Genomic DNA, 13,087 nt, shown 5'->3' with positions numbered 1-13,087 from the left:
CACTGTTATTTCATTTGCTCGGAAAAAGAGACCGAGGTGTTCTATATATTGACTCCAATCCTCTGTAGATGAGTGGAAGGGGTCGATCCTGCCAAAAAGTAGCATACCTGGTGAGCACATTTTCCCTTTCTTCTGTTTAAAACAAGATACTCACATTCACTGGGTGAGGGATAGTGCCGGAACCAATTTATTCTCGTCGCCAGTTGTTACAGACTTGATTTTTCAGACAGGTTTCTGTCTGAACTTTATTTCCAGGGCTTCCACCAAGAACCACAATTAGACACAAACTCCCCCATGAAGGTTCCCTGCGCTTTTGGGTTGATTCATTCACACTGTCATGTGATATTACACAGCACAATAAGTCTTAAAGCTACAGTTATGACAGTCATATTGCAGTTCTCACAGTGCAGTGAAAAGGGAACTCAGGTTTTCCACTCCCACTTAGTGAAAGCCCAAGGTGAGAGAGGAACTCCATGGGGCTTCGAGCCGAACCTATGATCGGAGCCTTGAGTATAAAATGGAGAATTGGGGTGCACCAGAAATGGCTTGGAATGTCAGTCTCTGGCACTGTTTTCCCTCAGGCTCACTCTCTCCCCGAATCCCTACTGCCATTTTTAACCGTGGTCTCCTCTGTGCTGTAACCATTCTATAATTTTATGTCGTAACCTTAATTCCCATAGCAGAGGTTATAGAGTCATAGAGTTATACAGCACAGAAACAGGCCCTTCGGCCCATTGTGTCCATGCCAGCCATCAAGCACCTATCTATTCTAATCCCATTTTCCAGCACTTGGCCCATAGCCCTGTATGCTATAGCGTTTCAAGTGCTCATCTAAATACTTCTTAAATGTTGTGAGGGTTCCTGCCTCTACCACCCTCTCAGGTTAAATAGAAGAGTTGTTGAAGTCACCATGTTACATGTTTGGGTTCATGATGTTTAATTTTTCCTGATTGCTTTAACCTAGGGCAGACAATACCCTAAGGAAAGCTCTGGCAGGGCTTCCTATACAGCCAGGGCATTTATGAAAAGTTGACCACTTCATGATCTTCTGCATTTATATTGAAAACTGAGAGGAAAAAAAATCATTCAGAGCATTCTTCACTCACATGGATGTTCAGTCTATAAGACATCAGTTCAAAATCTCCATCTGGGGGGATGAAAGAAATTGTCCTGTCATTTTCAAAACGCGAGAGTCTCACGCACTGATGGAACTTCACGTCCTCCATCTCGACGGACTTACTCTTGCCTCCTAAGCCAAGGGAGATGAAAAAGAGTTAACGACACCTGGAAACAGGGCACAGGCGCCAGGAGGTCTCTGCTAATTAAATTCTAAGAGAAGTTATAGAGGAGAGAGAGAGAGGGCATGGAAGAAAGAGAGAGTGTGAAGGAGAAAGGGAGAGAGCAAAAGAAAGATAAATAGCTTTATATAAAGATAGAGATGAGGTATAGGAAGAGTTGTAGGTCATACTGCTCCTGTAACTTGTTCTACTGTTCAGCATCATGGTCTTCTACTTCAACACCTTCCTGCCCGATCCCCACAATTTCTTGGAATTTGAGGGCATCAATGCCTATCAGTCTCAGCCTCGAATATACCCAACAACTGAGTATATGACACAGCCCTCTGGAGTAAAGAACTCCGAGTGAAGAAACCTCTTCTCCAATGTTGGATCCTTGTCACTAGTTTAGTTGGGCTAATGGATCCGGGTGGTACACTTGTTTTGGGATGACCGAGTTGGTACCAAAGACAGAGCAGGTCAGCAGACGGTTCTTATGTAGAACACATTCTATTTACTTACAAAGGAACTCAGCAGCTACACTTACGTGCTTACAACTCAAACCCTGTTACTACATGACAGGCTCTTACTCTAGATTACTGACTACAGATTAAAAGGTAGCCTGTGATCTTCTATTATAACATTCTGCTTAAAGGTATATTACACATCCACTCAGTCCTAGGTGGCTGACCCCTTCTTCTGAGACTGTGTCCCCTGAGCGAGATTGATTTAGGGATGCTAGGTTTAAATAATGCACTAAGAGGGCTCAATTAATGGCAGTACTATTGCACCAGGGCTGCTTTACTATCCACTGTCCTGCCTCATATGAAAGCACTAACTCGGGTGGGTGGGGGATCTGGTGGAATAAAAGTTATTCTCAAAGTGTTTTTCATGTTCTGCTGGTTCAGGGCCGAGTGATTTTGGCACATCAGCAGAGCTGAATTTCAGCCCATTTCTTAACGCTGCCTTCAGACAGAGTGAAATAGCTTCCAGCCACATGAATACAGTGGAGTACACTCTCATTCTCTGGAGGGTGGGTAATTTCCTCCAATCTTCCTGTTACAGTCCACAAACCATTCATTTTTCCTGGTGGCGTTTTGCAAGTCCTTGTGTTTATTTCTGCACGTCCCGTGCGTTCAAGCCAAACAACATCTGTTTCTATTTAAGTGCGTTTACAATCTGTCTGGCAGTGGTTAGATGGCCGTGAATGCACAGGATGGTCGGGGGGTCTTTCAGCTCCAGCTGGAGGGTTTTTATGGCAATCGTTCTCCCCGCACCGCACTCCCCCCAGCCCCCTTCCGCCGGCACTGTCGGCTCCTCACTGGGTTGTGGCTGCACAGCTGCTGGTCCAAGTGACAATGACTCAGGTGCTGTATGTTTCCAGCAAGCTTCAGAGATGTGCAGCACACAGCCAAGTCTAATCCTAACCCCAATGCTCATACATCCCTGTGGCTGGCATGGGTTGGCCAATGGTGTCGTGCCTTTGCTGCCTTGTGCACTTCTGTTGTGTTGCCACCATGTGATTTTTTTTCAGAAGGAGAGAGAGAGACGGAGAGAGGCAGGGGTAGAGAGAGGGAGGCAGGGGTAGAAGAGGGAGGCAGGGGTAGAGAGAGGGAGGCAAAGAGGTACAGAGCTAGAGGGAGGGAGGTATATACGAACATACGAATTAGGAGGATTAGGCCACTCAGCCCCTCGAGCCTGCTCCGCCATTCAATAAGATCATGGCTGATCTGATTGTAACCTCAACCCCACATTCCTGCCTACCCCCGATAACCTTTCACCCCCTTGTTAATCAAGAATCTATCTAGCTCTGCCTTAAAAAACATTTGAAGACTCTGCTTCCACCACCTTTTGAGGAAGAGAGTTCCAAAGACTCACCACCCTCAGAAAAAAATTACTCCTCATCTCTGTCTTAAATGAGAGACCCCTTATTTATAAGCAGTGACCCCTAGTTCTAGATTCTCCCACAACAGGAAACATCCTCGCCACATCCACCCTGACAAGACCTCTCAGGATCTTATATGTCTCAATCAAGTTGCCTCTTACTCTTCTAAACTCCAGCGGATACGAGCCTAACCTGTCCAACCTGTCCTCATAAGACAACTCACCCATTCCTGGTATTAGCCTAGTAAACCTTCTCTGAACTGCTTCTAATGCATTTACATATTTCTTTAAATAAGGAGACCAATACTGTACAAAGTACTCCAGATGTGGTCTCACTAATGCCCTGTACAATTGAAGCATAACCTCCCTACTTTTGTAATCAATTCCCCTCACAATAAATGATAACATTCTATCAGCTTTCCTAATTACCTGCTGTACCTTATACTAACCTTTTGTGATTCATGCACTAGGACACCCAGATCCCTCTGCACCTCAGAGCTCTGCCATCTGTGACTGTTTAGATAATAAGCTTCTTTTTTATTATTCTTCCTGCCAAAATGGACAATTTCACATTTGCCCACATTATACTCCATTTACCAGATCATTGCCTACTCTCTTAACCTGTCTTTGTCACTTTGTAGCCTCCTTACATTCTCTTCACAATTTAATTTCCTACCTATCTTTGCGTCTTTGTGTTGTCAGCAAATTTAGCCACCATCCCTTCAGTCCCTTCATCCAACTCATTTATATAAATTATATATATGTAAAAAGAGAGAGAGAGAAAGGTGTAGAGAGAGAGGTGGTGTGGGGGGGTGGGGGGGGTGGTGTTGGTAGAGAGAGAGAGAGAGAGAGAGGGGGGTAGAGAGAGAGGGAGAGGGAGGGGTCGGGAGAGAGAGAGGGGTAGAGAGAGAGAGAGGGGTAGAGAGAGAGAGGGGTAGAGAGAGAGAGGGGTAGAGAGAGAGGGGTAGAGAGAGAGGGGTAGAGAGAGAGAGAGTTAGAGAGAGAGAGAGGGGTAGAGAGAGAGACAGCGGGGTAGAGAGAGAGGGGGTAGAGAGAGAAGGGGTAGAGAAAGAGAGGGGGTAGAGAAAGAAAGGGGGTAGAGAGAGAGAGGGGGGTAGAGAGAGAGAGGGTAGAGAGAGAGAGAGAGAGGGGGGGTAGAGAGAGAGAGAAAGGGGGGGGGATGGTAGAGAGAGATCCAGCTTCACACAAAACACCAAAAACCACACAAATGAAGATCTTGAGGTGTAAACGCCATTTATGTAATGTCTTTTTCTGGCCTTGTGATGACCAGGAGAGAGGAAAATCAGCTGCCAAGGCTGAGAATCTTCCAGTAAGTAGCCTCTAACTGACCTGTGGATCTATTGAGATCATTCCCACCAGCAAGTACCTGAGCTCTAGCATTCAAGGAACAAGCTACATTGTCTTAATTTCTCTCAGCAAACACTCTTTCAAATGCAACCCTAGACTCAAAAGACTATCACACGAAGCAACTACTTCCTCTGATAGCACAGGCAGTAGAACTCTTTGTGTTATCTTATCAGGACATTGATTAGATAGTCACCAGACTGACAGGATGCTGCCAAGCTACTTACGCCCTGTTAGTTCGAAGAGGACCTTGTCGTTTAGTCCCAGCCGAAGTTCTGGCATTCCCGAGAGAAAGACCCGTAGCTTCACACTGCCGACGATCTCGCTCTGCAGAACATTCCCATTGGCACTGACCTAACCAAAGACAAGGAGAGGCGAGAGGGGTCACAGGGAAAGTACCACAGGGTAAAAGGCCATGGCCACCGCCTACCTAGCTGGTTGTCACACGAGGCAATGATAATGGAGCTGTTATTAATCACCGGGCTATGGAGAGGGTGCAGGAGAGATTTACTGCAATGGAAAGTAGGGGTGAAGGATCTGAGTTATGTGAAGAAGCTGAGGTTAGCCTTTTCTGCTCGAAAGGAGAACAAGAGATTTGACAGAGCTGTTCAAAATCATGAAGGGTTTTACGGGAGTAAATAAGGAGAAAGAGTTTCCAGTCACACAAAGGTCAGTGAATGGGGGGGGGGGGGCAAATTTAAGATGATTTGCAAAAGAACCAGAAGTGACAACAAAAAACGTTTTCAAAACACAGCAAGTGTTTACAACCCTGGAATGTGCTGCCTGAAATGGGCGGTGGAAACAGATTCAATAATGAATTTTCGAAAGGGATATGGACAAATAATTGAAGGGGAAACATGTGCAGGGCTATGGGGGAGAGCAGGGGAGTGGGACTACCAAGGAGGTAGCAGCTGCACAATGGGCCAAATGGTCTCCTGCTGAGCGGCATCATTCCATGAAAGCAATTAACCTGTCAATCAGTCTACAACACAAGGCAAGGAAAAATCCTAATGCTGGAGAGCTTTGGCAATAATCGATGGGAAACACATTTTCTCTTTCTCTCAAATAACGCATTCAAATAGTTACCTTTCCTTTGTGTGATATAATTGGTGGAAATAAACCAAGGGACTGATAGGTTGGCTGAAGCTTTATGTGGGGAGGAGGCAGACTGTCACTATTACGAAGCCATAGCAAGGATGTATTCAACGGCAAATCAGTTCGAGCCCTTCATCGGAGCTGTGCAGCACACTCGCCATGTCCATCTCTGCCCCAGGAAGGACATTCAGTTCTCAATCTTCCCAATGGTTTTTATGTTGTGTGGAAACCGCACTTCCTGAGCCGAGGATGGGAATAGGTCTTTGGGAGAGTGGGGATCCATTACTCCCGAGTCTGCTCCAGATTTCCCGTCTGTAGACCTCTACTGGATATCCCGGGTGGATTCTCACTGGACTCAAGCCCGTCCTCAGCCAGAAAACCAGTTAAAGTTACATCATACCACTTGGAAAAGCAGCAAGATACCCTGGCTAGTATACTCAGCTGATTTCCTCTTTGCTGGCAAATCTCTCATTCAAGCCTTTGTCGCTTTGGCATGGACTGAATGGCCTCCTACTCTGCCACAATGACTCGATGGCTTCCAGACACCTGGCCGACCTCCCATTCCCCCAACCTCCGCTTGCCCGTAACTCTGCTGCCCGTATCCCATCCACCACAATGTCCTGCTCACCTGTACTTCTGTCCTTCGCTGACTCACATCGGTTTCCAGTCACCCCAGAGTTTCACACTTAAAACTAGCTTGGGTGTAAATCTTTTCATGGCCCTACCCCTCACTATCTCTGTAACCTCCTCAAGCCCAACCGCCACCTCCCCCAACACCACACCCCAAACCCTGCGTTTCTCCAACTCATTAGCTGTGCCTTCAGCTTCCTAGGCCCCATCCTCCTGGATTTCCTCCTTAAACTCCTTCGCCTCTCCAGCTCCCGTACCACCTTCCTTAAAAGAACATCTCTGACCGACGTTGGTTAACTCTCCGAAAACCTCTCCCTTTGGCTTGTCCATCTTCAAGAATGTTCCCGTGAAGCATCTTGAGAAATGTTCCTGTGCTAGAAACACTGAAATGCAGGTTGATATTGTCCTCACAGAACTGCACCCTCAAGGGTTCTTACAGAGAACTATACCCAAGTAACAGACAGAATTTCAGCCTTCCTGGACTTGCCAGGCTAAGAGATTATGTGTGGGATGACAGTCATTTACCTCAAAAAGCAATACTCACCAACACATTGACCGCTTCAATGACATCAATAAAGACCTCGTTCTTTTTGTACTTGATGCCCTCTGACCTCCAGGACACAGCATTAGTGACGGTGGCTGGCGGACGTGGGGCAGCTACTTCCAGTTTTTGCCCCTGCTGTGTGATATATCTGTCCAATTGAAACAAAGGCAACCAGCTATGAGTCAGAACACAATGAACAAAGAAACAGACAGCTGAACCCCAATCCAAGCCCCATCACCATGATTTCAAACCAAGGCTCTTGGTCGTTCACCTTTCCGTCACTTGGTTGGACCAGTGCCACCCTTTGTTTCTTTATTATCCCGTTCCTCTTTGCCTCGCGCCACCATCCCTGTCAATATTTTGTTCTCCTGTGGTCCCAACAACCCCAATTTTCCCTACCTCTCCACTTGCTTATAAACTGTGAAAAATCTCTACATCTGTCTACCTTAGGCCTGAAATAGAAACAGCAACAGCTCAATTAATACAGACAGGATCCAACCTGGGATGGGACAGGAGATTTAAACCATGTTGGGATCTCCAAAATCAGCTCCAATGGGCGCCTAACAACCCTCCTCAGTGGAATGAGATAGGGCCGGGATGATGGACAGAAAGTAAAAGCCAGCCTGCGTTACTGCACTCTGTTGGGAGGTGGATGTTCTGCAAGGTTGGAATTAATTGCTCTGTACTGTTGACGGGCATTCTCTGTACTCACAGAGAATAGACAATTGAGTGAAGAATAACAAGGCTCTTTTTTAAAATTATTCACTCATGGGATGTGGGCTTCGCTGGCTGGGCCAGCATTTATTGCCCATACCTAGTTGCCCTTGAGAAGGTGGTGGTGAGCTGCCTTCTTGAACTGCTACAGTCCATATGGGGTTGGTCCACCCACAGTGCTGATGGGGAGGGAGTTCCAGGATTTTGACCCAGCGACAGTGAAGGAACAGCGATATAGTTCCAAGTCAGGATGATGAGTGGCTTGGAGGGGAACTTCCAGGTGGTGGTGTTCCCATGTATCTGCTGCCCTCGTCTTTCTAGATGGTAGTTAACATGGCTTTGGAAGATGCTGTCTCAGTAGCCTTGGTGAGTTCCTGCAGTGCATCTTGTCGATGGTACATAAACCTGCCACAGTCCCCATGGTTAAATGTTGCACCATACTTTCTGGGGTTAGAAGCATGAGAGTTGACCTCGTTGAAACATATAAAATTCTTAATGGACTTGACAGGGTGGATGCTGAGCAACTGTTCCCCTGCCCCTGAGTCTAGAACTCAGTTTCAGGATAAGGGGTTGATCATTTCGGACTGAGAAGAGGAGAAATGTCTTCAGTCAGAGCGTTGTGAATCTTTGCAATTCTCTACTCCAGAGAGCTGTGGATGCTCAGTCATTGAGTATAGTCAAGATGGAGGTCAATAGATGTTTGGACACTAAGGGAATAAAGGGAATAAAGGCAGGAAAGTGAGTTGAAGCTGAAGATCAGCCACGATCTTGCTGAATAGTCAAGCAGGCCTGAAGAGCAAACTCCTGCTCCTACTTCTTGGCCAGGATTTTTAGGATGGCGAGGTGTCCCTTCCCGTCATCCGAAGAGTAGACGGAGAAAAACATCCCTGCCAATACTGCCTGCCTCACAGCCATTTAGCACTCCAACAAGTGACCTGCAGGGGCTGGACCTTTTGGTGAGGGCACCCGATGTCGAAAGGAGGTGTCTCCACCACCCACCCACGCACTGCCCCCTCCCCCACCCCGCCCACCACTTCCTGCCCGAGGCCTGAGCAGAGTTACACATTGGGCTTTCTCCTGCCCCTGAACTCCTCCTGCCAGCCTGAAAAATGAGGCTGGGCAGGAGACGGCCCTCCAGTGGTCAATAATAGGCCACTTAAGGGCCTCCACTGGGGCAAGGGCAGGGCCAGCCTAAGCCTCAACTATCCATACATAAAACTGCGGAGAGGTCAGGCGGGCGTGAACCTGGTGGGAAGGCCATTGGAGAAATTTTACAGTCACCCCCCCCACACCCGCCAATGGCCTACAATCCCAGTGGTGGGGGAAATGTTAAATTCTGCCCCTTATATTCTAACGCTAGTCAGTGCATTTGGTAAAGGAGGGGAAACAAATGGGATCAGAGAAAGAGGAAAAGGAAATAAACAACACAACCCCACTCTGCTGGCTGGAGCCAGACTGGGCCGGCAATGACAATGGACATTACTTCTGGTGTCAAAGATGAAGGAGGGGTACTCACAACCTGGTCTGGCATCCCAGACCACTGCTCATTCCAGGTCTGGGGCCAGGGGTCAAAGTTCCGATCTCTGCTGAGCTCAGAGCTCCAAGTGGGCACAGCTTTGGCAGGGTGAGGCCCTTTGCTTGCTCACTGCAGTGAGTAGGGCCGGATGTTCAGCCTTATGGATTAAAGAGAATGAGCGCAATTAACCTGTGCAAGCCATGGCTGATGGTGGTGGGGGGGGCGGGGGGGTGTGTGTGTGGAAGCTGGGGAGCAGAGATGGGAAATGAGGGGCTGGAGAAAGAGGGAGGTGAATTTACTCTACATTGTATCTCACAATAAAAGCTCCTCATTGAATGCAATAGTTTAACATTCCAACTCAGCACTGTATTCAAAACATACTCACCTGAGATTGCCAAACCATCAGCTAAAAATTCGAAAGAGAAACAGAAAATGCTGGAAAAGCTCAGCAGATCTGACAGCATCTGTGGAGAGAGAAACAGAGTAAACATTTTGAGTCCGTGTGACTCTTCTTTAATCTGAAGAAGGGTCATATGGACTCAAAACGTTAACTCTGTTTCTCTCTCCACAGATGCTGTCAGACCCACTGAGTTTTTCCAGTATTTTCTGTTTCTCTTTCAGATTTCCAGCCTCCGAAGTATTTTGCTTTTACCTTGGCTAAAAATTAGAGCTGGACTTTTCAGAAATGAAATTAGGACACGTTTCTTCATGCAAAAGGTGGAAGAAGTTTGGAACTCTCTTCCGCAATGACAATTGATGTTAGACAGATTTAAGTTATTTTTAATTTAGATTAATTTTAGAACTAAGATTGGTAGGTTTTTGTTAGCCAGATTTATGGAGTTGGGTCACAGATCATCCAAGATTTCAATGAACAGCAGAATAGGCTCAAGGGGCTGAATGGCCTCCTCTTGTTCCTATGTGAGGGAGGGAGGTCTAGATATTTCTGTATTGTGTTCCAGAAGGCACACACAAATATTGACAACAGGCGAAGACCCCCCCACACCCGCTTCATCCAACCAGCTCTCATGATGCTGCCCAACCCTCAACCCACCCCCGCCTCCCACAACCCAGCTGACTTCCTGCCGGGTGTTAATATTTGGGGGATCCCTGCACAGTGACTGACACTAGGCCATTTGTCTTGGGCTGACGAGGGCCCTGTGGAAGGATGAGTCACGGACACTCACTCCTGCAGGATTTTACTGTCTGTGGTCTGCGGGAAACCGAAGTCCATCACTTCATCCAGGAGCTCGTAAACAATCACAAAGTTGTCCCGAATGCTCTCCTCCTCCAGCTCCTTAAAGTATTCCATGAAGACCTGGGAAGGGTACAGGTGTCAGCCATTAGGCAATATAAGTTTAAGTATAATGAATGATAATTTTGAGGCCTTTCCCTACTCCCACCCTGCAATGTCTGCTCTGTAAGATGCTGATTCTTGGGATATACCTCAAAGAGCGCCAGCAGCGCTCTAATATCTTATGCAAATGCCAATCTGGACAATGAGAGACAATAGGCCAAGGCGAGGTAAACAGAATGGCTAAAGCCAACCTCCCCCAATGCCCATGCACTTTGTATTCCAAGTCCAAGGGCTGTGCTCAGGCACAAGTAGCCCCGGCTGATTCTTCCCTTCCTCTCTTTAGCCCATGGTTGATTGTTGGGAGTCCCCAACTCCAATCAGCTACCTCAGCAGAGACTGTGGGATATTCCTGATGTGCCGGGCTCATTCGCATCATCGGGTAGTATGTTTGCCAACCAAGGAACCATTGGTGCCATGGTTGCTACTTAGCAGCCAGTACCATCTTCTCATCAAACTAATTGGATGAGTGAAGGTGGGACGGGGCCTGGGGGCTGATGGGCTTTACTGCCAGGTTTTAGCAACAAGATGTGTTCATTTTTGAGGAGTTTGGTGATTTTATTCAACCATTCAGCTCTCAAACGTGCAATCTCAATCTTGTGTGATCTTGCTGCATTTAGACATGGACTGTTTCAGTATGTGAGGAGTTGCGAATGGTGCTGGATTTTGTGCAATCATCAGCGAACATCCCCACTCCTGACCTTATGATGGAAGGAAGGTCATTGATGAAGCAGCTGAAGATGGTTGGGCCAAGGACACCACCCTGAGGAACTCCTGCAGTCATGTCCCGGAACTGAGATGATTGACCTCCAACAACCACAATCATCTTCCTTTGTGCTAGGTATGACTCCAACCAGCAGAGAGCTTTCCCCCCTGAATCCCATTGATTCCAGTTTTGCTAGGGTTCCTTGATGTCACACTCGGTCAAATGCTGTCTTGATGTCAAGGGCAGTCACTCTCATTTCACCTCGAGAGTTCAGCTCTTTTGTCCATGTTTGAACCAAGGCTGTAATAAGGTCAGGAGCTGAGTGGCCCTGGCAGAACCCAAACTGGGTGTCAATGCGCAGGTAATTGATAAGCAAATGCTGCTTGATAGCACTGCTGATGACCCCTTCCATCACTTTACTGATGGGGCGGTAATTGGTCAGGTTGTATTTGTCCTGCTTTTTGTGTACAGGACATACCTGGGCAATTTTCCACATTGCCGGGTAGATGCCAGTGTTGTAGCTGTACTGGAACAGCCTGGCTAGGGGTGCAGCAAGTTCTGGAGCACAAGTCTTCAGTACTATTGCAGGAATATTGTCAGGGCCCATAGCCTTTGCAGTATCCAGTGCCTTCAACTATTTCTTGATACCAAGTGGAGTGAATCAAATTGGCTGAAGACTGGCATCTGTGATGCTGGGGACCTCTGGAGGAGGCTGAGATGGATCATCCACTCGGCATTTCTGGCTGAAGATTGTAGTAAATGCTTCAGCCTTATTTTTTGCACTGATGTGCTGGGCTCCTCCATCATTGAGGATGGGGATATTTGAGGAGCCTCCTCCAATGAGCTGTTTAATTGCCCACCACCATTCATGGCTGGATGTGGCAGGACTGCAGAACTTAGCTCTGATTCATTGGTTGTGGAATCACTTAGCTCTATCACTTGCTGCTTACGCTGTTTGGCATGCAAATCGTCCTGTGTTGTAGCTTCACCAGGTTGACACCTCATTTTTTTTAGGTATGTCTGGTGCTGCTTCTGGCATGCCCTCCTGCACTCTTCATTGAACCAGGGTTGATCCGCTGGCTTGGTGGTAATGATAGAGTGGGGGATATGTCAGGCCATGAGGTTACAGATTGTGGTTGAGTACAATTCTGCTGCTGCTGATGGTCCACAGCACCTCATGGTTGCCCAGTCTGGAGTTGCTATATCTGTTCAAAATTTATCCCATTTAGCACGGTGGTAGTGCCACACAACATGGTGGAAGGTATCCTTAACATGAAGACGGGACTTCATCTCCACAAGGACTGCGGGGTGGTCACTCCTACCCATACTGTCATGGACAGATGCATCTGCAGCAGGCAGGTTGGTGAGGATGAGGTCAAGTATGTTTTTCCCTCTTGTTGGCTCCCTCACCACCTGCCGTAGACCCAGTCTAGCAGCTATGTCCTTTAGGACTCGACCAGCTCAGTCAGTGGTGGTGATACTGAGTCACTCTTGGTGATGGACATTGAAGTCCCCCACCCAGAGTACATTCTGTGCCCTTGCCACCCTCAGTGCTTCCTCCAAGTGATGTTCAACATGGAAGAGCACTGATTCATCAGCTGAGGGAGGGCGGTACATGGTAATCAGCACGAGGTTTCCTTGCTCATGTTTTACCTGATGCCTTGAGACTTCATGGGTCCAGAGTCAATGTTGAGGACTCTCAAGGCAACTCTCTCCCAACTGTATACCGCTGTGCCACCACCTCTGCTGGGTCTGTCCTGCCTGTGGGACAGGACATACCAGGGATGGTGATGATGGTGTCTGGGACATTGTCTGCAAGGTATGATTCCGTGAGTATGACTTGACTAGTCTGTGAGACAGCTCTCCCAATTTTGGCACAAGCCTCCAGATGTTAGTAAGGAGGACTGTGCAGGGTTGACAAAGTTGAGGTTGTTCCGGTGCCTAGGTAGATGCCAGGTGGTCCATCCAGTTTCATTCCTCTGAGACTTTTATCAGTTTGATACAACTG

At 47.5% G+C, this 13,087-nt stretch overlaps 1 protein-coding gene across 2 annotated transcripts in view; it reads right to left on the bottom strand.

The window, feature by feature from the left end:
* Nucleotides 1–13,087, bottom strand: part of LOC121271360 (AP-1 complex subunit mu-2) — a 42,138-nt gene that overhangs the window by 15,066 nt on the left and 13,985 nt on the right. For both annotated transcript variants that reach the window (XM_041177315.1, XM_041177316.1), the window contains 4 exons: nucleotides 10,207–10,337; nucleotides 6,793–6,940; nucleotides 4,751–4,877; nucleotides 1,107–1,249 (listed from right to left, as the gene is read on the bottom strand). In XM_041177315.1, coding sequence (XP_041033249.1) covers nucleotides 1,107–1,249; nucleotides 4,751–4,877; nucleotides 6,793–6,940; nucleotides 10,207–10,337 — 549 coding nt within the window. The remainder of the gene's footprint in view (nucleotides 1–1,106; nucleotides 1,250–4,750; nucleotides 4,878–6,792; nucleotides 6,941–10,206; nucleotides 10,338–13,087) is intronic.

The sequence above is a fragment of the Carcharodon carcharias genome, chromosome 30, assembly GCF_017639515.1.
Source record: "Carcharodon carcharias isolate sCarCar2 chromosome 30, sCarCar2.pri, whole genome shotgun sequence".
NCBI lineage: Eukaryota > Metazoa > Chordata > Chondrichthyes > Lamniformes > Lamnidae > Carcharodon > Carcharodon carcharias.
The sequence above is the reverse complement of the archived record's forward strand: the minus strand, read 5'-3'. Positions and strand labels throughout refer to the sequence as shown.